This window comes from Engraulis encrasicolus, chromosome 3, assembly GCF_034702125.1.
Source record: "Engraulis encrasicolus isolate BLACKSEA-1 chromosome 3, IST_EnEncr_1.0, whole genome shotgun sequence".
NCBI lineage: Eukaryota > Metazoa > Chordata > Actinopteri > Clupeiformes > Engraulidae > Engraulis > Engraulis encrasicolus.
In genome coordinates, this window is record NC_085859.1 from 53,447,240 (window position 1) to 53,473,676 (window position 26,437).

Here is a 26,437-nt window from a genome sequence, read left to right on the forward strand (position 1 = left end):
GTACAAAACTCAAGTTTGTGATGGGGACAGGATTATTTGAAGGATGAATGTTGAATACCGGTATATGTTAGAACCCGCTCCAAATGAAATTATATAGGATATACAGTATATTATATAGGGAAAATGTAATTATATAGGACTTTTTCTTTATAGTGATTAGTTTCTCACTTTAGGCTAATTATTCTAGGCTGCAGGGTGAACGGATACACTTTTCATCCCGTCCACAGAATTTAAAGAAATAAATATGTACTTAACAGAGGAAATTGTCTGCTTAGGCTTGTTTGGGTCCACAAGAAAAGGACATTTAGTAAGTGTGGAATGACTGTTTGAAAAAAAAAAAACCTGTTTATCACATCACATCACAAACTCCAGAAAAAAGTTGAGTTGCTTAGACTTGCTTAGACCTTTATGACCTCTTCCCTGAAAGGGATGCACACACGCACGCACGCATGCAGGCACACACACACACACACACACACACACACACACACACACACACACACACACACACACACACACACACACACACACACACACACACACACACACACACACACACACACACACACACAATATGCAGTACCTGCCATGATGGTATCTACAACTTCACTGACAATTAATCTGAGAAATGCAAAGATGCTCCAAAAACACTTTCACCATTTGATTAAGGACAGGTGTGTGGAGTTTCCCATTACCGGAGAGCGAAAGGCAAGAGTCAGGTAGTCAGAGATAGGCAGGGCTGCTGTAACATGACCTGCTCAGAGTACTTATTCCCAGGGCTGTAATTCCCTTGTCTTCTGTAAGTGATATCTAAAATAATTATGCTTCAGTGGTGTCTGACTTCATCCCATATAAAGAATCCAAGCATGGGATGCCAAAAGTGCAAACGATTTTATTCATTTCAGTACCTGACCTCTGACTTTTGTTATTTAAAAAGATGGCATTCACATTCTCCTGAAACGTCCTTTGGGACGCAGTTTAGGTACGAAAGAATATGAGACGTGTTATGAGACGTTATGAGACGTGTGCTGAAAAACAAAATTCTTCCATCACATTCATCAGCATGCTCCTCCCTGAGGTTTTTGTAGCATATAACATAAAACGAATTGATCTGACGAAAAAAAGATACAAAACAGGTAATACAACACCCGAAGAGCATCATTAAACTTTGATGGCTGGCTGCTTTCAGTTCTCTCCCAGAAACCAGTAGTCATAGGAGAGAGAAAGGGAGAGAAAGTGCTGGCTACTAGAAGAGGTGCTGCTCTTTTGACACGCCGTGGCGGTGGAGTGGACGCGATAGTGGAAAAATGGAATGTGATGTTATACTCTTGCTGTATGGGTCAACATGGCAGGGATGGACATCCTGGCTTCACAACGTAAAACTGTGCTGCATTCCTTCTACCTGTGGATTTATTCTTCGTTCCAGTGGATGCATGCTACGTTCCAGACAAATGAATTGTCCTCTACCTGAACCTCAAACTCTTTTGAGGTGGGAATAAGTCAACATTCCCAAGTTTGCTAGTAGAAGATGCCACAACGACAAGCATTCCAGTGCACTTTTTCTATTTGGAGGTAGTAGACATTCCATGTGCCACTAGTTTGGGTTTGGTGTATCTATCGGATTGTTCTCGTTGGGGTCACAGAGTTCAGCAAATGGTTACTTTCTAAAGCCAGGCTTGACACTGCTGCATTCTTTCTTTATTTCCTTGTATTCTTCTTTCCATTTTAATTTAATATAAATTACTTGGAGTTTAGTGTGCTGAATTACACAACTCGAGTCATTTAGGCTACAATAATAATGTGATTTTTCTGCCATAGAATTTACAACCAAGTTGACATCTTTCCCATTCTTTTCTTTCCCCTTCTCTCCATTCCACTCCTCTCTGTAGTAAGCCATGCTTCTGTGTCTTTGTTGTTTCCACTACCTGCTACTGTTCCTCCCATGTCTCTGCCCCGTCGTTGCTTTCCTGTGCCCCACCGGCTGCTGCTGTCCTCAGGACGACACGCTGGTCCTTTGCGAGTTTCTAGGCCTGAGGTCTCTGCCGCGCTCGCTCCCCCTCAACACGTCTGTCCTCTCCGTGGCCCATAACCTCATATGCAACATGGACCACCTGCTGGAGGCCTTCCTGGGCCTGCAGGAGCTCAGTCTCAGCCACAACCGGCTCGACCGCTTCCCCCGCGGCCTGCCGGCCAGCCTGGAGAGCCTGCAGCTCCAGCAGAACCTCCTCACCTACATCACCAGCAGAGCTCTGAGGCAGCTAAGGAGCCTCCTCCACCTCGACCTGGAGGACAACCGCATACGGGCCATCCAGCCCGGTGCCTTCTTAGCTATGAGCCGGCTGCAAGTGCTTATTCTCAAGGGCAATCGGCTTTCGAGCCTCCCGCTCCACATGCCTTCCTCTTTGACCCATTTAGACGTGTCAGCCAACTGCATTTTGGCACTTGAACTGCCCTCCATTGTGAGTCTTGTTAACCTTGAGATATTGAAGATCAACGGCAACTGCCTACATTCTATCCCAGAGAATGCCTTTGATGACCTGCCACACCTGTACTCGGTGGAGCTGTCTAACAACCTGTGGGTATGTGAGTGTGACATTCTGTACCTGTACCACTGGTTGCAGAATGGACGACAAACGACAGCGACAGACTTGATTTGCACCGAACCGCTCCATTTAGCCCAGAAGACACTTCTGTCACTTTCTACCACTGTGATATGCCCAGGAAATCAGGTTGAGAAAGTTACGTATGAAGATATCATCGCTGCCTCTCACCTGCAGAGGTCAAGGTCTCATGCCAAGGATAGCATGTCTGGTGCTGAGTCATCAGGACAAATGGCACAACAAGCCCCAACCAAACTCCATCCACATCTGTTGCAGGCCAAAATTAGAAGTGGGAAAACCCTGCATCCAAGGACAAACATGCGTTATAATGATCGGATGAACGTTTCAGCTCCCCGCCTCTACGGCAGCCCTTACTCTTTAGGGGGCCTGACCTACCAAGACTGCCTGTCTCTGGACGAGCCCGAGAGGACACTCAGCAGCAGCAGCAGCCCTCCCTCTCATGAGACGCACACCAGCTGCCTGGGTGCCTCCACAAGACACCACCAGCCGGCGACGACGACACTGAGCCCTGGTGTGCAGCCTGCAAGCAGCAGCAGCACCACCACCTCCACCCCATCCCTCTCTGGGGAGGTGGAGATGCTGTCCTCCCCGTCCTCTGCTCGGGTCGTCTTCCAGCCAATGGGGAGGGATATAGTGGCGGTGCTCTCTGTCCTGTGTGTCCTCGTAGGCCTCCTGCTGGTGGCTGTGCTGCTGCTACTGAAGATGGCCCTGCTGCAAAACCAGAGAGTACATCCTATGCAACAGTGTTAAAGCTACATACAGTCGGCAGGTTTTCTCTGTTCTTGTATGTGCGTTCTGGATTCTGGGATTTTTGGGGGTTATATGTGAATGATCAGAATAGCTGAAGCTGAACACAGCTAAATGTGTGGACAATTGTATGCGATTTCTGCTAGTCGCTGTGCTGCTGGTCTTGAAGATGGCCCTGGTGAAAGACCAGAGAATAGGCTACACCTAATGCAACATAGCCTGGTTGTCACCGACGGTGCGTTTGTGTAGTGTGTGTAGCTCTCCACCAGGGGGCTCTAGAGCTACACACACGCACTGTCAGTGAGAAACAGGCTACATGCAGAAATTCTCCATTTTCTTTGCTACATGCAACAGCGTGTTCATTCCAATATGCGACCTTGCGTCCTCCACTTGTGCTTGTGTTCTCGCCCCGCCTCCTGGCCCCTCCTCTGTGGAGAAAACAAATGATTTTCCCCAGTCAGTCTAGTCAGTCTAGCCAAAACAACTTTTGGTAGACTGTTTTTCATTCACCATCCAGTTTGCAAATGAGAAAATGACTTTACAATTGAGTATATATAATGCTGTTGTCAGTGATATCATCATGACATATTCCTTCCTGGTACGGGACCACAGTTAAAACATGGATTGCATTGCACTATATTTTACAATACTGTACTGTACTCTACATTAATGTAACTGCAAAATGCTGTTTATAACCAACTCATAAAATAAGGGAACATGCTAAACAGACTTTTTTTTTTTTAAATAACTGACTGTATTGTGAAACCAGAGAGTACATTCTATGCAACATGCACTGTAAAAATGTTGATCTTAACCAATAAGGAAATAATGAATAGGCTACATATTTTATGTAGGGTAACTGGATGCATTATTGCACTGTTTTTATTATTATTATTATTATTTGGAAACCTGCAAGCCTTCTCAGAAGAGCAGCCTAAAAACTGTGGTAAACTTGAAAAACATTCATTCTGTTGTGGTATAGTATAGGCCTATTGTTGAAAAGGGTTTAAGCCATTGTTATTTGTATGAAAGTCTTCACTAAAGAGTGCTATTTTATCAATTAAAGAAACATAGTGACTAACAACAACATGCAGTCAGAACATTCTTGCATGGAAATTCTGTTTTGATATTACCTCAGAACTGGCTGGACAATGATTGCCGTATTTGGATTGGTTTAACAATACGAAAAATAGGATTGCAAAATCAGCACACAAATAATTGTGTTAACCAACTGCTGGACCTACTCTAGGCCTAATAACTGTCTGCTGTTTCATTGCCCTCTCCACTTAATCAAGTAGGCCTACTATCTAACCTGAGACTACATTTTACTATGAAGAAATTTACAATGAAATTGCAAGAATATTTTAGTTATTAATTGCAACTTTGACGTGTTAACAATAATAACAGCCTAGAATCTGTGATGTTAATTCCGTTTCATATTGTGTTTTCTAACTAAGACATTTTAATATGAAACGAAAGATGTTCCACCAACCGGAACTAGAGCTTTTATTTAGCTAGAAATTGGCCGGAAGTTGACAAACTGTTCTTCGCTCCTTGCAGGCAGCTATCACAGAGCATTCATTGACAGGGTTTATTTTACACAATTAGCTGATATGGACACCTCAGACAATGATGAAAATTCATTGCTAGAATTAGACAATGATGAAGAAAGCGATGGGGAGGAACTTGAATCGCTTAGCGATGAAAGCATGGGAGAAGATAAACCCGATGATGAAGACGACGACCCATCTGAAGATGAACGCGAGAATGAAGCAGAAATTCAGCGCCTGGAAGAGCAAGTAAGTTACAGTTGTCGTCAAGTAAGCATCTTGTGCGATTTACAGATCATACTTTTGAACGACACGTTATTGTAGACCCAACAACACATGCTGGCAAAATACAATGTTGGCATTGAGTTGCCAGCATGCTCATGGCAAGACCTAGCGGAAGCTGCGTAGTGTTGACAAACGTGCAGAAGACGTTTTTTGTGGCTTATTGTAGGCATGATCGGCGTTGGGCACGAGTTACTTCAGCCAAACTGATTACAGGTGTAGTTCGGAGTTTAAAATCGAAGCCCTCGTGTATTGTTTACTCGATTTTTACGATTTCGAGTGATCAGCTATCTTTGCATTGATTTTGGATTGATACACTTTCCTTAAACCATCCAACTGATTGGGCCTGTGCCACTTCTAACGCCTTGGGCTGTTTTTGTGAGAGGATGAGGAACATGACAATGACATTTCTACAAATCCCGCTGCCTTTGCCAAATACGCGCAACAGACATTTTTTTGAATTGGGACTATTCGAGGATGTCTAAGTTGACAATAGACAGTTCACCAACCAAATGACTTGCATTGTGAGGTGGATGATAAACTATCCCTGAGCATTAGAACACATTTCACATTTCAGACTTGCTTGTGTTTTCTGAATGAATGGCAGGGACGTTTGTAAGTTTGGGGTGCACACTTCCACAATGTTAATTCAGGTGGATGATTTGTTGACAAGTTGTGATTTGTGTGAGAGAGTGGTTTGCCGTGTACACTGGTTGTATCTGAAGAAGACACATTTTATTATGCAATTTCAAGTCAACATTTCAATCCTCATGTCAGACTTCTCTCTCATAATGTATTGTAAGGAACCATATTGTTCTCATTGACATGTGCTTGCCTTTTGTTTGTTTGAATTATAGCTCTCCATCAATGCGTTTGACTACAACTGCCACGTGGACCTCATCAAGCTCCTGAGGCAGGAGGGGAAACTGCATCGTCTGCGGAAAGCACGGCTGAAGATGAGTGAGCTCTTCCCCCTCACTGAAGGTAAAGTGTCAAGTTCAAGTTCATTAGCCATGTCAACAGTATAGAAAATGCAGTTGCTCGGAATGTACTCTGGTGTACCCGTGCATTCAATGATACAACTTCACAACACAAAATGAATGTGTATAGGGCGTATAGGGGGGAAAAAACAAGGGGGCACGTAAATAACAGAATGACGCATACAAAAACATTGAGCAGTGCAATGGAAACATTGAGGAGACCTAAGGTTAGGAGCCTTTATGTTAAGATAAATTGAGTTCCCTTAGCACTGTAGATGGCTGTAGCGCACATCTTATGCAATCCGGCACCAAATGCCACAGAAACACAAATGGGACGAGGGGACAACGCCCCCTTAGGAGACCAAACTTGAGCACACTTCATTGCAAGTGTGGGAGACCTTACTTGAACAGCACTCTAAAGTCTTTTGTCTTCAGACTTTATGTTTGCAATTTTTGCTATACCTTGTTAACGTTGTATGTGTTTGTTTTGCAGAACTGTGGCTGGACTGGCTGAAAGATGAGATTGGGCTGGCAGAGAACGAACCTGACAGAGAACGCGTTTATGAGCTGTTTGAGAAGGCAGTGAAGGACTACCTCTGTGAGTAGAGTGATTCGGTTTCCCTACAATGGGATTTGATTTTAAACTTGCATGTGTCCTTGTGAGCATCAGACATTTTAGGTTTTTTTTAAATTATTGCAGCATGATCTCACAGAATTCTGTGAAATAAACATGGCCACTTGGAGCTTGGAACACAAAATCTGTGACCGTTGCAGCAGGGTCATTCCACGCCAAATCAACAAGAGCCCGCGCACTTAGGTCTCAAAAAATTCTGAAAATATTACCAAGTGTACCAGTGGTACTTAAGAGAAACACTGTAAATTTATTTGAATGAAAGATGTGTCCTCTCCGTGTTACAGCCAATTTTACTGGGGGAGGGGGGTGCCCGTTTTGTTCACACTATTTTTTTTGTCAAAGTTCACAAGCCCGTAGCTCAATAACTAAACCATGTAGGAAGTTCACATTTGCCATGCTGGTACATAGATAGGAATAATTTGTTGCTAAACTGTCAGTTTTGGTCTGTATGATCCTGCATCGTCATAGCATTCCCTCAAAGATGATACAAATTGTACTGGAGTTTTTGGCTGTGCTCTGTTTAGGCCTTCAGAAGACATATTTGTGCCCAACATAGCCTCTTGATTTTTTCCCCTTGTAGAGACAAGTGGGAACACTCTCATAAAAAGCTATAAATAGAAAGGAAATCCCATCAGTGTTTGACCAGAAGACCTCACAAGTCTGACAAATCATTTTGGGTGTCATTTTCAGAGCTCCATAACCCCTTGTGGGATTGTCCACAGATTTTTATTTTATTTTTTTCTTCATTCTCCATGAATTCTTCTTTTTAAAAATGCCAATGAGACTTGTCTTATGTGATGTTTTCTTTTATAATTTCCAACCTGAACATGGGCAACATGCACATTGACAGCAATATGTTTTCTATGCGTTTCTTCCGCTGCCATCTGCTGGTCAAAAAAAGTAACAACATGACTCTTTGTGCCTGACCTACTGTCTCTTTTGGTGTGCGAACCTTCTCCCACATTGAACGCTCCTGAAATCATTGAAATTAAAAGGGATACCTGCACCCCTGCACAGGGACTCTCGGGTGATCATGTCCGGGCAAAATTTGCATTTGATTATTTAGTATTTACATTAAATGTTATCAAAATCATGTTGCTCTCTTTTTGCATTTTGCCCATGTTCAGGGTGGATATTAAAAAAGAAAACATCACATAAGACAAGTCTCATTGCCATTTTTAAAAAGAAGACTTCATGGAGAATGAAGAAAAATATAAAATAAAAATCTGTGGACAATCCCACAAGGGGTTCTGGAGCTCTGAAAATGACACCCAAAATGATTTGTCAGACTTGTGAGGTCTTCTGGTCAAACACTGATGGGGTTTCCTTTCTATTTATAGCTTTTTATGAGAGTGTTCCTACTTGTCTCTACAAGGGGAAAAAATCAAGAGGCTATGTTGGGCACAAATATGTCTTCTGAAGGCCTAAACAGAGCACAGCCAAAAACTCCAGTACAATTTGTATCATCTTTGAGGGAATGCTATGACGATGCAGGATCATACAGACCAAAACTGACAGTTTAGCAACAAATTATTCCTATCTATGTACCAACATGCCAAATTTGAGCTTCCTACATGGTTTAGTTATTGAGCTACTGGCTTGTGAACTTTGACAAAAAAAAGAGTGTGAACAAAATGGGCACCCCCCTCCCCCAGTAAAATTGTCTGTAACACGGAGAGTATACATTTTTCATTGAAATAAATTTACAGTGTTTCTCTTAAGTACCACGGGTACACTTGGTAATATTTTCAGAATTTTTTGAGACCTAAGTGCGCGGGCTCTTGTTGATTTGGCGTGGAATGACCCAGCACAGATTTGGCCCAATTTCGTGATGGGCCCATGTAAGAGCTATTCCCTCTGCCACAGTTTTTGCATTCCAAGGGAATGTGTTCATTTCACAGATTTCTGTGAGACCAGAATGGTTTTATAGTCCAGACGTGTCTAGTGATGGGCAACCTGGATTCAGAGGCTACAGTTCAGTGACCTACCTAGTTTTGTCTGTCGAATTAGGGCATTTGGACGGGTAAAAAAATGGTTATTTGGAATCTGTGGCACTGGATTTAGCGTCTAAATCCAGATTGTCCATAACTGGGATTTGGTTATACAGTAGGTTCACGCATCTGGCTGATGCTCTCATGGCCTTGCCGTGGCGGTAGGTAGAGCACTGGGTTACTACATTGGTGACCCGGGTTCGATTCCGGACCGGGTCATATGCCGATCCTTCCCTGTTACTCTCTTTCCGCTCATTTCCTGTCTCTCCACTGTCCTGTCAAAATTTTTAAAAAGTTATAAAAAAATCATGTTCTCATAAAGCACAGGGTGCAGTTGTTGTTTAATTCTTGGTGGTGTTGAGACATGTCTGTTGTGTGATTCCAGGTCCAGACATCTGGCTGGAGTATGCCCAGTATTCCATTGGGGGCATGGGCTCGTCTGGGGGCATTGAGAAGGTCAGGAGGACCTTCGACAGAGCTCTGACTGAAGTGGGTTTGCACGTGCTCAAAGGCGCCGCCCTGTGGGAAGCCTACAGAGAGTTTGAAATCGCTATAATGTCCTCGCTACAGGTAGGATTTTCTTCATCTAATATGACCGCATCCTTATGTGGAAACTATTGTTGCTTCCTTTTTTTAATCCAATTTGGCCTTAAAATATTGTCTAAATTACTCATAGGTATCAAAAGTAGAAGTTGAAGTAAAAAAGAAACTCTGTTTCTTTCCAAAATGGGTAACTTATCTGAGTAGAATGTAGACCTGTGTACCGTACTTAACAGTCGGCTGACTCTGCACTGGTTGGCTCAAGTTCGTGGTGGGTCCTTGTTAGGTTTTCAGTGTTTTTCAGTAAAAACACCATCTGTCTACCTCATTCAGTACAGTGGAGTAAATGGTGTAACAGCTATGTAACTATGCTGCTAGTGTTGTACTTTCACCATGAATTTACTTTTAATTTTGACACCTGAAAATACTGTCATTCTTCTGGAAAATATTTTTGTTAAACTGATTTGATGTGAACGTGAGAAAGACATTGTTTTCTGTGTAAGACCGTTATATGGTTTATTTTTTCAAATTGTTTTTATTTATTTGTATATTCTATTTATTTTCCGCCCATGTTCCATTGTAGCTGGCCCCTGGACAGATCGCCTCACGTGAGCAGCAGGAGCTTCAAGATGCCCAACTGGAGCGCATCCGATCGCTGTTCACCCGGCAGCTCTCTGTGCCACTTATGGGTAACTCATCTCCCTGCTTTTCTTGTTTTAATTTGGGTGGTTTTAAGCTATCCTGCTGCAAGGTATTCGTGTGTCTGTTCTCCTCAGAAGTGGTCACCAATATTTGTGCATGTTGAATAGGGTTGTTTTTTTTTTTTAATCTGTAATGTATTTATTTATTAGTATTACTATTAATGCTTTATTTGTCATTATACAAATACAGTGAAATGTTGTTTGGAAACATTGGGTCGTTTGGTTATTTCCATAATCTTTGTTTCATTATCATATGTTCTACAGATATGGAGGCTACCTATGTGGAGTATTCAGAATGGGCAGAGGAAGATGTGCCTAAAATGGTCAGTGAGAGCTACAAAAAGGCCCTGAAGAAGATGGAACTTCTCAAAAGTTATGAGGACACATTGGTATGTAACCACTATTCTAATTTAAATGACATGGTTTGCTTAAGTGTTGTAGAATTTTGTTACATTGCGCTCATTGTTTTTTGATTGAGTAAGGGTCTCTACACCTATACATACAGACTCCATGTCCCCAGCAAGATAACTGAAACATGCAGAAAACCAGAACGTATGCAAATTGAAGTTTGGATGAAGTGGCAGGTTAACAATCAGTAGTGACTACTACTTGTAATTGTTCACATTTATTTGTGACCAGCTTCTTGCAGAGGCTCCGAAACTGACCGAGTACCAGACTTACATCGACTTCGAGCTGAAGGAGGGAGACCCAGCGCGTGTCCAGATCATCTTTGAGCGAGCTCTTGTGGAAAACTGCCTCGTGCCAGATCTTTGGGAGAAGTACACTACTTACCTGGTGAGAATAACATGCATCTATATAATATCTTTATTTTCACACTTTAAAACTGTGTTTTAACCAATCCAGCCAGTCTGTGGATCTGGAAATTGCACTGAATTGACATGCTAAATTGTTTAATCTGATTAAATCAATACCTAGACATTGATGGTGGTAGTAAATAGTCATGAACAAGATTATCATTTGTGAGTGAGAATGGATTCTGGAAATAATGTATATTAAAAAAATCCACACTCAACCTTGTTCTACCTTGTAAGTAATGTTCATGTACGGCGTGTCCTGCATGGGACTGAGTGGGGTTTGGGTATGGAGTACTGTGCTGAGTGGGGTTTGGGTATGGAGTACTGTGCTGAGTTTTGGGTCTCTCAGTCTAGGACTCTATTGAAGACTTTAGCATGAATGTTACACGTGTGTTGGATATATAGGACCGACAGCTCAAGCTGAAGGACCTGGTCATCTCCTGCCACGAGAGAGCCGTCAGGAACTGCCCCTGGACCATGACGCTGTGGAAGAACTACCTGCTGGCCCTGGAGAGGCACAGCCTGGAGCATTCAGTCATAGCATGTGAGTTCAGCTATTCTTCTTGGGAAATGGTTCACAAGCTGGGGGTGTGATAAGGAAACTATAGAAACTCCTGCAACGTATTTATTCCATAGAAACAGCAAATTATCGGCACCACCGTGCCACGAATGGTACGGCACTCGTTTGCTATGCAGCCGACCCGGGTCCGACTCCCGGCCCAGGTCCTTTGCCGACCCTTCCCCATCTCTCTCTGCCCACTCACTTCCTGTCACTACCTTCACGATCCTGTCAAATGAAGGCAATAACCCCCCCCCTCCCCGCCAGCTGCCTGGGCCCGTCAGCACCTGTCTACCACACACACTGACTCTCACACACAATGGGAAAGATAACACAATTTTGGTGCCAGAGTTGGATATGTAACACACTCCACAATGGCTATGGCCATTCACTGCTACTTATTTATTCATGTTTTGGTCTCAATCAAGGTGTAAGATCAAAACTTAACAAATGAATAAGTTGCTGTGAAATGACTAGTGTATGGGAGTTTCTATGGGTTCTATGGGATTAGATACTTTGGAACTTTGTTATTTTGCTTGAAGAGCATTGATAACACACTGATATTTCTAGTGATACTGTACCCAATAGAAAAGGGGGTATATGAATTAGAAGCCATGCTTGCTGAAGAGGAGAGGTTGATGAATTACTCTGATGATCTTAAATGTCCCCTACAGCTACCTTCGAGAGGTCCTTGAATGCCGGTTTCATCCAGGCCACTGATTACGTTGAGATATGGCAAATACATCTAGACTACTTGAGGAGAAGAGTGGATTTCAGTAAAGGTAAGGGAAGAGGGAATTCCACAGATGAATGGAGAAATGTTTATATGAAATGTTTGTTATCTAACCGTTTTTCTTGAAGATTTTCTTTTTGAATGTTGATAGTTGTTCAGTCAGATTAAAGAAATGCATAGTTAAATCTAAGCAGTAAGTAAACTGTAGGGTATTATGAATTTGGATTACATGTTTCCAAAACCCAGACAGAGCTTGTGGCTCTGTTCGGAAATTCTATCTATTCTATTTAGACCACTTTTATGCTAGTGGTGGGAATATACATGATACATGATCAGTATGCATACCTGTAGTTCACTTGTTCCCACAATAAGAATATTCTGTATTTTAACAGAATCAAGCAAGGAGCTGGATGAGCTGAGGGCCGCCTTCTCAAGATCTCTCGACTACCTAAAGGACATTGAGGACCGTAAGTATATTTTACTTACAGGATCATGTACAATACATATAGATTCTAAACGGTAGTAGGAATACTTTTAAAGGTATAGTATATATACATTTTGGTGTGTGGGAATGTGGGATTAACATTGTGTCCACGCCTCATCTCTACTCTCATACAGGATTCAGTGGAAGTGGGGATATGTCTTGCACAGTAATGCAGATATGGGCTAGGATAGAGGTGAGTACATGTTATAACCACAAACATTAGCTTTTTGTTAGTGTACTTGAAAAGAGTATATTAATCTCTACTGCAGGATTTTGTTTTTGCTTTTTGTTGTTGCAAGCAATTATAGTAGCAGACAACGGAAGTGACCATGATGAGTTCATTGCCAGTTGAATCAATTTTGTAATCATTTTTGGTCAAAGTAGAAAAATGCAACAAACTCTATATTATTGTATTGCTTAAAATGTTCATTGCACCATGTACCAACAGTTATGTTTCAGTGGCAAGCCATCCTCATTGTGTATATCATAAATAATTTGAATACCTAATAATTAATTAAAAACATCCATTCCTCTCAGGCTCTTCACTGCAAAAACATGCCAAAGGCACGAGAGCTGTGGGAGAACATCATGATGAAAGGGAATGCCAAATTTGCCAACATGTGGGTGGAATATTACAACATGGAGAGGTGAGGATTTGACATCCCAACACGTGGGTAGATGTGTGTGTGTATTTTAAAAATATATATATATCTGAACATGTGAGTGGAAGTTATCGATAAAAGGGACAGGACGGCAAGGCACTCTTCTAAGATAAAACCGCTTTAATGGAAAGGCTAGCGCATGTCATGTTATAACATGAACTAGCCTTTACATTAAAGCGATTTAATCTTGCAGTGCCTTGCCGTCCTGCCCCTTTTTTATACATGTTGTACGTCTTGGCTTAAGAGCACCTTCAAACCACCACCTGTTTTACCACTTGAACAGCACAGCCCTGCTCTTTTTTAATGTGGGTGAAAGTGTTTTTTTTTTTTTTTTTAATTATTATTATTTTTTTAATATTTGGGTATAAGGGATTAGGAGGGTTGTCCCACCCACCTTGACGAGTGTTCAGTGGGAATTACGGACCTAGTATAGAGAATTTCCACAGATGTGGTATGTGATTTATAATGAGTTTGGGTTGAAGGGGCCTGCCCTGCTCAAGGGCATCTGGCTTGTGGCTGTAGGTGTGGGTTAGCACAGCACAACTCTCTATTTGTATTTTGAAAACTTCTCTTTCTGTTTTCAGATGCTATGGGGATGCGCTTCACTGTCGAAAGGTGCTTCACAGAGCAGTGCAGAGTACATCTGACTACCCAGAGCATGTGTGTGAGGTTCTGCTAACCTTCGAGAGGGTCGAAGGTAATTCCTCTTAACACTTCATCATAAAAGTCCTTTTGGAGGGGAGGATGATGAAGCTGGGGCTATTTTTAGGTTTACACTACACACACAAAGTTTGCTGACATGACAACAACTGTGTAAAGGAGAAATAGAAAAAGTCAAAGAAGAAATAGACAGTGTAGTTATATGGTCATGATATAAATTAAGTAAAATCATGTAGGCTACAATTAAGGCTTACGTTTTGCATCGACATGTTTGCATTTGAGGATCTTACCTCACTCCATGTTCTGTGTTCAGGCTCGTTGGAGGAGTGGGACGCTGCAGTGCAGAAGACTGAATCCAAACTGTCCCGTGTGACTGAGCAGAGAGCCAGAGTAAGTGTCCTCAGTTTTTAGTAATATTAATGTATTTTATTGGACAGGATGGAGAGGCTGATGGCTGGAGTTAAGGGGGAAAGAGTGATTGGGTAGGGTTGGGAAATGAACCTGGGTCCCTAAGGGCAGGTTGCCCATTCATTAGTGTTGCACCGATACCATTTTTTGGCCCCGATACCTGACTGTGCAGTATCGGCCGATACCGATACCACTCTGTTTGAAATGTATATGAAGAGCTGCATACTACTTGGATGTAAAATCATTGCTATCATGGTTTTGTCAGGCTGCTGCCTACCTTTGAGAAACAGGAAAAATACTAATATTGTACAAAGTTAATGCAATAGAACTTTTTATACTTTTTAAATACCTCTGATATTAAATAATTAAGTTCAAGGCTGCATTCAAGGGTCATATAAGCATCAGTAAATGGTATCGGTGCCCTATTTGTTGGTACTTGCCGATACCGATACCACCACTTTTGTGCCGTGTCGGGGCCCCGGCCGATACGGTGCAACACTACCATTCATGGTACAGCCTGTTATCACACTATACCACAGCTGTGTTATGCATCCTTTTTTCATAATCCTCATCAGTACATTTTTGTAATGCTTTTTTCTCCTTAATAATGTGAAAATATAATGAACTAGAAGCTCATTTTATGATCAGAACATGGCTTATTTTACAGAAAGCTGTTTTCCTGCCGATCTTCAAGTATAATTGTTTTGTTGTTTCTTGTTGTTTCTACTTTTTCGGAGTATCTTTTTTCACATGCTCAATTGCAATCAAATGTAACACAGCTATGCTGTGTGAGTGATTGAAGTGTTGTTCCATCAAAGCTTTCAATTCTAATCAAGGTAGAAGTATCTGGACAATTTGTCATTCTGGTTATTTAATCCAAATATTATCCCTGTCTCCCAGGCAGCTGAAAAGGAAGCTAACCAGGCTCAATTCCAGAGGGGCAAAACGGAGGAGTGGCGAAGACCTAAGGGGGGTGACAGGACGACGCTGAAGAAAAGCAACAAAAGCAAGCACATTGCAGAAAAGAGGAAAGCAGACCCAGATGATGACTTTGAGGCATCAGGTTGGGAAGCTTTATTCCTGTGTGTTTGTCTAAATGTTGATCAACTCACCTGTGTGACACTTGTCCTAGTAGTGACACTGGTGAATCAATGTCAGATTTATGTGAAAGATCAGGTCAATCTGGAATTTTCCATGAAAGTGTGCAGACGTGGGGCTTTGAAGGCATTGGTAAACAATAAGACGGTCAAGGCTCGGAACAGCGATTGACGAACACATCCTTTCCTCACAAAAAATATTCTGATAAATTGGACGTTAGAACAAGGTCTTCAAATGGAACTAACACATTCCATTCAACACAGATTTTCCAAGTATTTCAAACCTGCCATGGATTTTTATTCAAACCAGCTCCATCAACAATATTAGCTCACACTGTGTTGGATATAATTCAGCATATTGTTACAGAGGTTTTTTTGTTTAATCTATTAACTGTGGTCTTGTCATCACCTGATGTAATTGCAGAGACATCGCGCAAGCGGCATCGTGGAAATTGGGCATCGGGTGGGGCTGGTGGAGATTCTGCTGCAGCGAAATTTGGACAAGAACCCCACGACAAAGACCAGGAGAGTAACGCAGGCGCCGCCCGAAGGAAACAACAGCAAGCGTTGTCACAGGCAACCAAGATCAACCCCGAGGACAGGGACGACGACTGCAGCGTTTTTGTCAGCAACCTGGCCTTCACCCTCGCCAATCCGGAGGACCAGCTGAGGACGGTCTTCCAGTCCTGCGGTGGCCTCAAGGAGGTGCGGCCCATCTTCTCTGGCCGCGGGACCTTCAGAGGCTACTGCTACGTGCAGTTCGAGGACCCCATCGCCGTGGCGGAGGCCCTGAAGATGGATCGGCAGGAGCTGGAGGGGAGGCCCATGTTTGTGTCCCCGTGCATCGACAAGAAGAAGAACCAAGACTTCAAGGCAAGTGGGTTGTAAAATGACATGGTTCCATCAGCTGGAGAATAGAGGCTCTAACTTAGACATTGTTAAAGTGATACTGTCCCACTTTTGGACATAAGCTGATTTTACACCTCTCCTCTACCTTTCCACCGTTCCCTGAGTATGACATTGCAAATTTTACCTCTAAGCTAGCAGTTAACATGGAGTCCTATGAGACCACTCAATGTGAATTGCTAGCTTGGAGGCAAAATTTGCAATGTCATACTCGAACGGCAGGAGGTACAGGAAAAAGGTCAAATTCAATCATTTAACTCAAGGAGAGGTGTAAAATAATTATTTCCAAAAATGGGACCGTATCACTTTAAGTTGTGAAACACATCCAGTTCGTTATTTACATGCTAATACTCTATTAACAGTGACGACTTTTCCTTGTCCTCTACCAGGCGTTCAAATTCAGCGACTCCATGGAGAAGCAGAAGATCTTCATCTCGGGCCTCTCCTACAGTTGCACGCAGCAGCAGCTGGAGGAGCTGTGTCAGCCCCACGGGACCATCAAGGCCGTTCGCCTCGTCACCAACCGCTCTGGCAAACCCAAGGTACTACTCATCATTTGGAATGTGGATCCTATTGGATCACAGCCACCCTCATTTACTCTGAGGAGTTTTTTCTAATGAAGTGAAGTGAAAGAAAGCCCAACTGGGAAACTCAAACTCCCATTGTCATTGTGACACAGCACACAAGTGTTCACTGCACACAACGAAATTGCATTTATGCTTCACCCGTGCAAGGGGGCAGCCCCCAATGGCGCCCAAGGGAGCAGTGCGGCGGGACGGTACCATGCTCAGGGTACCTCAGTCATGGAGGAGAATGGGGGAGAGCACTGGTTAATAACTCCCCCGACCAACCTGGCTTTGGATTACAAGTCTGACGCCCGAATCGCTTACCCATGACGGCCAATGTACTCTATGTAATGTACTGTATGTCAGAATGTAACATGTCCCATGAAACAACTTACAGTAGACTTACTGTGTACAGCTTCTCTACAATGCAAGGAGTATTGGTTCCGACCTACACCATCTACCTACAAGAATTGAATGTGTGACCTGCCAATCTGCAGTGAAAACTTAGACCAGAGCTGCCCTAATTGACTGTATTGGTTTTCAACAGGGCTTGGCCTATGTGGAGTTTGCCGATGAGAGCCAGGCATCGCAGGCTGTTCTGAAGCTGGATGGCACGAGCTTCCAAGACTACACCATCTCGGTGGCCATCAGCAATCCTCCCAAAAGGAAACCCGAGGGCGGCTCTGGGAACCTGTTCCGAGCTATGCCACCACCACAGATACAGGGAGGGTAAGTCTCAATTCATTTCATTTTTTATGATTTTTTTCTTTAGAGATTTTATGCTTTTATTCATATAGGAACGTGTGGGATTAGACAGGAAGTAAGCGGGGGAGACGGAGAGATGGGGTGGGGTTGGGAATTGACCCAGGCCAGATTCGAACTTTGGTCCCTGTTGGCATGTGCCTTAGTCCATATGTAAAGTGCATAAGCACGCTGTGCTACAGTACTCCCCTGGGTTTTTTCTCAGACCTCATTGAGTTTTTCCCCCCTATAAACTATGAATCAAGTGAAAAGGGAGTTTTTCCTCAGCCCTGTTGCCAGGGGCAACATCTGAGCGCCCAAATTTAGTGTGACTACCCATCACTTATGCTAGATTTATTATTTACCTTATACCTCTAAAGGGCTCCGCATACTTAACATGCGCAATTTGGCGCAATTTGACGCATTTGGTGCGAGAACCATTAAAATGTGGCAGACCATTCATAGTCAAAAGCGCCATTTACAGGCTTTCGCTTGCATTTACGGAAGTGTGCCCTCTGCTGTCCATAAGAGAACCGGCAGAATCTGTCGTAACTCGCAGCGGGAGTTCTAGAGATGTATAAAAATAGAAAGCCAAACACGGCGGCTGTAGGGCTACTGAACGTCTGACGATGTGAAAGCATTGTTCTGGCTGCAGAATTTATAAATAAATCGCCAAATGCAACGTGCTTCTGAACAAAGTAAACAATTGTTTCACTGAACAACATTTAAGGGAGAAGATAAAATAACTCTCAAGACATTTCATTATCCTCAAAAGGATGCAGGGTCCATTCTGTAGTACACTAGCTGTAGCCATATCTCTTCGCAACTCCTGCTTTGTCTGCCTATATGCATGGTCGCTGGTGGCGCACAGCAAGTGACAAAAAATGTGGGGTGCACGACCTCGCGCCACGGCAGCTTGTGGAGGGGCGTGTGACGTCATTTTGAGCGCACGCCATCGTCGCCAGGAGGTATGAATGAGGTTGGCGCCAGTTACGTTAACTATGAATCCGCCTTAAGAATCCTGGGCCCAACCTATGTGGACCTTATGACTCTACAATCTCTATCTATATCTTCTTCTTTTGTCTTCTTGCTATTCTCTCTTGTTTCTGTCTCTCCTCTCTACTTCTCCTTTTAAATCCATCTTTAACATTGATGTTTTTTTTCCCATTTATTAGGCACTTTGAGATGCATGCCTTGTATGATACAGTGCTATACAAATACAATTATTTATTATTATTAATTAATTTCTTTTAAAAGGTTCCCTGATGAGAACGTTGGTCTAGTAACATTGACTTTAGTGTACATAAATGTGATTTAAAAGTTTGCAAAATTCTTTCACTAGTGATAATGAAAATGGAGAGAGTTTTTTTTTTNTTTTTTCTTTTTGAGAACTGAACTATGACATGGGAGAAGGTTGCATGTCATGTGAAAACAGAGGCACACTTCAAACTTCCACCCTCATTTCAAACTTCACCCCTCCCACCAGTAACTTTAACAGGAGGGTATGGCAATGCCAGGCTATTAGGGCTGGGGAAGTATTGAAATGGTGTGTACTACATTGCTCACATACTGTACATTCAGTCCTTTTTTGCTAATAAAAGCTGTAAATAACAGTATTTGCGTTCAAAATTCGGAGGAAATGTTGTCCGTAGTTTATAGAATGAAACGACTGTTCATTTTACTCAAACACATGCCTATGAGTAGTAAAATCAGAAAAAAACCCTGATCATTTCGAAGTGGTCCCTTCATTTTTTTTCCGCAGCTGTACAAGTGAGAGGCAACTTTTAATGTGACATCTTCCCATTGTAACAGGCGGGGGAGGGGGCGCACGCAGCTGGCTCTTCTACCACGCTCTCTACATCGACAGCTGGTGCCGGAGGCCAAAGCGGGAAACGGAACAGCAGCCAAGGAACCAGGAGGACCACCACAGAACAAACCCATGTCCAATGCAGACTTTGCCCAGTTGTTACGCAACAAATGAAATTGAGTTTTTGTTTTTTTAATTGACAGTGGTCTTGTGTGGTTGTACGTGTGCGTTTTTTTTTTTCTTTTTTTAACTGAAACATGTATGTTGTTTTGTGAAATGGTCATTCTTATTGCCAATACCCATGTAATAAATTAGTCTGCTTTGTCCGTGCTCTGCACTCCACTGAAGACATTTGAATGCAGCGGTTTTGTAAATATCTTATTATTTGGCATTAAAACAATAGCAGACTGAAAGACTGAGTGCAATTATTATTTGATTTTTTAAAACTATTATCATTTTGTATACATGTAAAACCCACATTTGGGCTTACATTGTCCATGGGGACCCCAGTTCGATCCCGGTTCTGCCCCATCTCTCTCCCAGTCATTTCCTGTCTACTCTCACACTGTCTTGGAATAATAAAGGCCAAAAAGCCCCCAAAAATATTTTAAAATAAAATAAACGGCTCCATCCACACTTTGTATGAATGTTCCTGGCTCCATAGTAGCAGATGCGTATCCCCATATTCAGGACCGGATCGCTGCACAGGCTAGATACGGCTGCAGCCTTGGGGCCCCCACCTGCCAGGTTTCCCCTGATTGGTCAAAGGGGGGGAAAACAATTTTTCCGAATTGCAGATGCAGTAAAGAAAAAATAATCTCATTAATACTCCTCTTTGCATACTTCACAGACCTAATTAATATCTTGGAATTATGACACTGTTCATGCTATTTTTTTTTTATTTATTTTTTTTTCCCTGTGGGGGCCCACAGCAACCTGTAGCCAAGGGACCCTGGGCCATCTTAATCTGGCCCTGCCCATATTATTCCAATTCACTAAGATATGTGTCTGCCTTTTTTGTGTGAAGTGTTATCAGTCAGTTAATATTTAGTAAGGGTCATGTCTTAGGCTGATTAGAAAATGGAACGGGCTATGAAGAGGACATGAACTCAAGGTACCAACGTTAATATAAATGGTGTATTGTCAACATTCATATCAACTGCAGTGTGAAGCTATCCAGCAGCGGAGTTCAACATGTAGTACCAATGTATAACCTGTAGTGGTCTTATCAGCGGAGTTCAACATGTAGTAGAGTACTTGTAGTGGTCCAATCAGGAGTCAGAGGAGACCAATGTATAATGTATTATCTTTCATGAACTTTATTTGCTTTTAAAAAAAGTTCACCCTTTCCATTACACAAACAAGAAAATAATGTTTTTTTTTTTCAAATGAGACAAGTACTGTAGTAGGTGGTTATGATGTATTACACCATTGTGTCAGACATTTGAGGGCAATGACTAGGCCACTGTGTGAGTTATTTCAGTTCAGTATTTCAGACATTCCTATAACCAGTTCTCCATGTTGTCTGAGAATGTGGCACTGAAACAAACAGAATTTCATTCCACCCCTGTTCTGCAACAGGTTGCATATGTTAAACACATTAAACTTGTATGGGCATTGCCAGACAAAGACCTCAGTTTAAAGTGACAGATTGTTGAACACCTAATAAATTAATAAAATAAGCCAGAAGTACATAAGCTCAATGAAAAAATATGTTGCCTTCTTAAATAATCCCTTTTAAACAGAAAATAGTAAAATAATTTATATTCTCTATACAACCCTATTATATTTAGTTTAAAGTGACAGATTGTTGAACACCTAATAAATTAATAAAATAAGCCAGAAGTACATAAGCTCAATGAAAAAATATGTTGCCTTCTTAAATAATCCCTTTTAAACAGAAAATAGTAAAATAATTTATATTCTCTATACAACCCTATTATATTTTATCATGATGACAGATCTATTGTAACAAACTAGCAAAAATAATTATTCAAGAAAATGTTTTTGCAATGAACTGAAAAATAACTTCAGAGATCATTGTGCTAATGTTTAAAATTGCGCTAATGTTCAGATAACTGTAATAGCAAGTGACCTGCAGACAGTTTGTGACATGTTGTTAAACACAACTTAACCTGTTAATGAGAAGGTGCTCCATATACCACCACAGCAATTCAACACAGATTTGATGTGTTACACAGGAACTGATTTGTAATAATAATATCGTGGTGCATTTTGGCTGGGGAAAGGTTTTTTTTCTTCATTGGAAGCGATTCCCATCCACCAAGACAGTGGTTCCATAACTTCTTCTGCAGAGACCCCCTTTTGAACTTCGAACTATTTTCGCCACCCCCTTTCTAGTCATATTGCAAACATCAGACATCTTTTGTTCATTAATATAGCTAATTTTACCATAGGAAAAGTATAAATACACTTATTAACCACACAAGTCAATATTGTTGTTTTTCAAAGTTATCACATGTATGCATGGGTTGGGTGTATGGATTTCTGCAAGAATTACCCTCATTCTGTGACCCTTCAGGGGTCCTGACCCCCAGTTTGGGAACCATTGCACTAAGTTAACATAACCACAGATAAACCAAAACTATACCCCTATGAGGATACAATCTGTTGGCTACCTAACGTACCCGAGGGAGTTTATATAAAAAAAAACAGGTTCAGCCACTTAAATTTAATGTTAACTCAAGTAGTCAAGCTATTTTGAAACCCCTTCTGATCATCTGTCCATAGGACTCATCAGTGATAAACCGGTGTGATCAGTTGTGCACAGTAATGGTCTGTCTGCAGTCTTGACAGCCGTGAGTCTGGCCGGCGGCGGGGAGGCCCACAGCATGCTCTGTGGTGGCGATGAGCAGCGTGTCCAGAGTCATCTCAGTACACTTGGCGATAAAACGGATAAACGGACGGATGTCGCCCTCGTTGGCCATCTCCAGCACCGAGTAGTACTCGGATCGCTGCTCCTTCCGGATGGTGATGGGCGGGTAGCTGGCCTGCATCAGCACCAGGTTCATCAGCAGGCGCGAGGTGCGCCCGTTGCCGTCCACAAACGGGTGCACGTACACCAGCTTGTAGTGCGCCAGGGCGGCCAGCTCCACGGGATGCAGGTTGAGCGCCTCCTCCGAGTTGAGCCACTGCACCAGCTCCTGCATGTGGCGCTGCAGGTCCTGAGGGTGCGGCGGCACGTGGTGACCCACAAACACCTGGCTGGTGCGGAGGCGGCCGGCCTCCACGGGGTCCGCGTGGCCCAGCACCCGCCGGTGGATCTCCAGGATGTGGCTCTCCGTGATGGCTCCGGAGCGAGACAGCAGAGTCGTGTTGATGTACTTCATGGCCGAGTCCACGCCGAGAGCCTCGTTCTGCTCCTGGAGGCTCTTGCCCGGGACGGCGTAGCGCGTCTCGATGATGTGGCGGATCTCCGACAGGGTGAGCGTGTTGCCCTCGATGGCCACCGTGTGGTAGATGTGGTGGTAGTACGTCTCCTCCATGACGCGACGCAGCGCCGAGTTCCCCTTCGGGATGGACATGAGCTGCTGCACCTTCTTGTCGAGCGCGTCAAAGTGTCTCTGGTCGATCTCTTCCACCAGGGGGAGTGTGCGGTCGCGGCTCACCAGGGCCCGCTTGTCGCACGGCGAGAGGGCCAGGGCCTTGGAGTACAGGTGGTCGGCCTGCACCACGTCTTTCTCCTCCTCCAGCATGGTGCCCAGCTCCGTGAGGGCGTCCACAAAGTCGGGGTTCATGTTGAGCGCGTGCACCAGCAGCTTGTGGGCCTTGTCGCGCTTGCCCTCCTGCCTCATCACCTTCGCTTGCTGCAGGGCGGCGCGCGCTTCCAAACGGGCGTCTGAAAAAGAGTTACACCATAACCATTAGAGTTGTCAGAAGCCTCAGTGCATGCCTTAGAGCAGTGGTATCCAACTATCTCTTCCCCCCCCAGGGCCAAATTATGTAGCGCATATGAGGCTGAGGGCCAAACAAATCTCCCGACCGTATGACCACAGATAGCTATATACTGTATGTTTTCATTTGTTTCAACCTCATGGCGGGTCAAATGTTTGCCATGCCTGGGCTGGATCTGGCCCACGGGCCGCCATTTGGAGACCACTGCCTACAGAGACTGTACTATTGCACTGTGTCAACATCACTGAAAGGGCGTTGAGCATGACACGGACACATAGCAGCTCTCTCATTGCCATCATGTATAGGTGAGCAGTGTTCCAAATAAACACTGATCCATGACCATGTGGGGCCACAGGTCAGACAGGGCCAAGACAAACTGAACCCTCCTAAAAGCTCCCCTAAAATGGTCTTATACATGTAGCATTGTCAGGTTAAGAAAAACCTTAAGGGGCACTGGGGTCCAAGTGCGATTAATACTTTGTGCATACTTTGTATAAATTGCAACAGAATGATGTCATGCTGACAGTGTAGGCCTACAGGGAAATGTCTACCACGTTGAATGCTTAGCACATAGGATTTTAATGTTTACCTTGACTTGGCTTCTTCTTGAAAGGCAGGAGATCTGAAGTCGAAAAAGTCACAGTGAGGCCCTTCGAGGTGGACGGGGTATGAGTGTTTCCTCCCCACAGCTGACAGCGCAGAAGCGCGAGACCTTGAAGCGATCCACAACATTGCTCTTGTACCCCGACAGAAGTAAACGTCAACAGCAGTACGGAGCCGAGAAACAGCAGGATGAGGGGGCTCCAACTAACTGGGAAGGCGACACTTGCTTGACGCCAAATAGTTACAGCAGCAGCCATTAGGAAAAAGTTTACTGGAGACCTCTCACGGCATATTGAATCATTCCAGCACGAGCAGGTTGGTTGACTCTGCCTAAATGCAGTAGAATGATGAAATGGCCATTGCTGTTGTCATAAGCTGCGACATGGTCCATGGTACGGAGCGCTATGGGATTTAGCGCTTCTTAGCAAACTTGTAGACGTCAATGACATGATCGTGTAGAACTTCAAACACCGATGGTCCGTAAACAGCTGTTATTTAAATGAGTGTAAATTACACGATAACACATCAGCTGGCTTTCCCCCCCAACTGTAACAGTGTCATTGGTACTCACAGTGACTGGAGAAACTAACATGACCGCAAAACATATCTCAAACTAACTTTTCCATTCGTTTATGACTGTAGCCTATAAACAGCTGGAGCAAGAGCCATTTCTTAAAAACGAAACGATGATATTCCGCCGAGGTGTTGACAACTCGTTTGGTTGGATAGTCCTAAAGTAGATGTGGAGGAAAGTCTATGGTGGAAAGAACTCGTCTGCTAAATCGTGATTGGTCAGCTGATTATTTCGGTCCTTCCAACTGGGGATGATAAATAAACACATTCTTTTTGCCGCCACCTACTGTGTAGGAGTGTAATTTCGATCCAAATAAATGCACGTGTGTCTCTGGAACCTGATAATGGTAAAAGCGTCTTGAATCAGCAGATTCATCACAAATCGCAAACAGCTGTCACAAATGTCAGAGAGACATTCAAATGTAGCTATGAATGGCTCTGGCCTGATGCATTGTGAGTGAATTGTTTATCATTAAATAAAGAGTGAGCTCAATTAATACAGTCTTTCCATTACAAAATGCATTAATAAGCTTACTAGGCTAAATTAATAGCCTGATACTTTTAAAACAGGATTCAATTATTTTTCACATACAAAATAAAATAATAAATAAATAAATAGCCTAAATATGTGTATTATTATTATTATTATTATTATTATTATTATTATTATTATTATTGTTATTATTATTATGTATTATTAATGTATTGTTTTTATATGGCCTATAATGTGTATGGGCATGGGCAATATTAGATGGGCCCCGGGCCACTCTGCACTGAAAAAAATGGGCCTCAATGTCAAAAAGGTTAAGAATCCCTGTTCTATTCTAATCTGTTCTATTCTATTCTTCACATCAGTCTGCCTCTTGATCCTCCTAGACCAAGATATAATCTGAGCACAGCAATTAAACCGGCAAGCATTAAGTAATTCCCATTGTTGAAAGGTTATATAGGGACACGACTCGTGTGTATTTTTTTTTTTATGGGTGAAGAGGTGTGGAAACATTGTGAGGTGGTTTGAGGTGGAAACATTTCATCATTCATAGTATAATGCATTAAAAATAGAATTGAAATAGTGAAAGATTTGAATACAAACGGTCAATTTATAGAAAAGAAAATCTCCTGTTGCAAACATGAATTCAGACTACACTGAAATCATTTCCTTTGATTCCTATCTTAAATCTGAGTATGGAAATGAATTCTCCATGTATGAAAACCTCTAGCTACATAATGTACTTAAGAGTTTACCTTGTGTAATCAAAGAGATGTACACTGTAGACTGTTGACGGCGGCCATATTGGATTCCTTCATTTTGAGGTACTATGGGAATTTACATTTATTTATACAGCATATTGGCATTAAGCACCCTTCAAAGCCCCTGAAAATGTTGCATATCAAACATGAACACTATCAAAGAGACTGTTCTTAAAGCAAAAACATGGGCAGAGAGAAGTGTAGTATTTGGGGGTCAAAAATCAGTGCTTTTTTGTGGTGTCATCCTATGTTCTACTGCCCATAACTAAAGAATGGAAAAAGGTAGACACTAACTTCTTTTTTCAGGTGAAAGTAGACAGTTCAGTGCAGTGTTCTGTAGTATTTGTATTCACAGAGACATAGATCATTATTTTCTGTGGATCTTGAAAGATTAGTAAACCGCTAAAAATCGCTGACAATATGAGGCTCTCTGCTTTTAAAATGGCAGCCAGCCAATGACATAAGCATTTTCTTCCAATCTGCTCTTAAATCTGATGCCATCTGAAAACATAAAAATGAGTGCTCTTTTCTAATTCATACCTTGTATAGTCCAAAAGAAAAGTGATTGCATGATTTTTACATGGTGGTGGCTGCCATATTGGATTTTGCCC

At 42.7% G+C, this 26,437-nt stretch overlaps 4 protein-coding genes across 4 annotated transcripts in view; 2 read left to right on the forward strand and 2 right to left on the reverse strand.

Moving 5' to 3' along the window:
• Positions 1 to 1,895: 1,895 nt before the first annotated feature.
• Positions 1,896 to 3,371, forward strand: si:ch211-191d15.2 (SLIT and NTRK-like protein 6). Its single transcript, XM_063194223.1, has one exon. The coding sequence runs from the start codon at positions 1,896 to 1,898 to the stop codon at positions 3,369 to 3,371; it is 1,476 nt and encodes a 491-aa protein (XP_063050293.1).
• A 1,540-nt stretch (positions 3,372 to 4,911) lies between these two features.
• Positions 4,912 to 19,897, forward strand: sart3 (spliceosome associated factor 3, U4/U6 recycling protein). The gene is made up of 19 exons (XM_063195710.1): positions 4,912 to 5,167; positions 6,058 to 6,184; positions 6,674 to 6,778; positions 9,191 to 9,375; positions 9,929 to 10,034; positions 10,311 to 10,435; positions 10,686 to 10,841; positions 11,267 to 11,405; positions 12,095 to 12,202; positions 12,546 to 12,620; positions 12,772 to 12,830; positions 13,175 to 13,284; positions 13,884 to 13,996; positions 14,273 to 14,349; positions 15,268 to 15,430; positions 15,889 to 16,337; positions 16,760 to 16,912; positions 17,484 to 17,665; positions 19,490 to 19,897. Exons 1-19 carry the CDS (start codon positions 4,982 to 4,984, stop codon positions 19,656 to 19,658), a joined length of 2,787 nt encoding a protein of 928 aa, XP_063051780.1. The 5' UTR covers positions 4,912 to 4,981; the 3' UTR covers positions 19,659 to 19,897.
• Positions 19,898 to 21,281: 1,384 nt separating this feature from the next.
• ficd (FIC domain protein adenylyltransferase) lies at positions 21,282 to 24,776 on the reverse strand. Its single transcript, XM_063195711.1, has 2 exons — positions 23,989 to 24,776; positions 21,282 to 23,343 (listed from the first exon to the last, which is right to left on the reverse strand). Exons 1-2 carry the CDS (start codon positions 24,257 to 24,259, stop codon positions 22,262 to 22,264), a joined length of 1,353 nt encoding a protein of 450 aa, XP_063051781.1. The 5' UTR covers positions 24,260 to 24,776; the 3' UTR covers positions 21,282 to 22,261.
• Positions 24,414 to 26,437, reverse strand: part of LOC134445139 (tripartite motif-containing protein 16-like) — a 5,721-nt gene continuing 3,697 nt past the window's right edge. Inside the window, exon 6 of the mRNA XM_063194224.1 lies at positions 24,414 to 24,490. Coding sequence (XP_063050294.1) covers positions 24,414 to 24,490 — 77 coding nt within the window. The remainder of the gene's footprint in view (positions 24,491 to 26,437) is intronic.

Coding starts and splice junctions, on each gene's coding strand:
- si:ch211-191d15.2 (XM_063194223.1), top strand. CDS start 1,896: ATGCTTCTGTGTCTTTGTTGTTTCCACTACCTGCTACTGTTCCTCCCA.
- sart3 (XM_063195710.1), top strand. CDS start 4,982: ATGGACACCTCAGACAATGATGAAAATTCATTGCTAGAATTAGACAAT. Junction 12,203..12,545: donor AAGAGTGGATTTCAGTAAAG/GTAAGGGAAGAG, acceptor GTATTTTAACAG/AATCAAGCAAGGAGCTGGAT. Junction 16,338..16,759: donor AGAAGAACCAAGACTTCAAG/GCAAGTGGGTTG, acceptor GTCCTCTACCAG/GCGTTCAAATTCAGCGACTC.
- ficd (XM_063195711.1), bottom strand. CDS start 24,259: ATGGCTGCTGCTGTAACTATTTGGCGTCAAGCAAGTGTCGCCTTCCCA. Junction 23,344..23,988: donor CAAGAAGAAGCCAAGTCAAG/GTAAACATTAAA, acceptor ACTCTTTTTCAG/ACGCCCGTTTGGAAGCGCGC.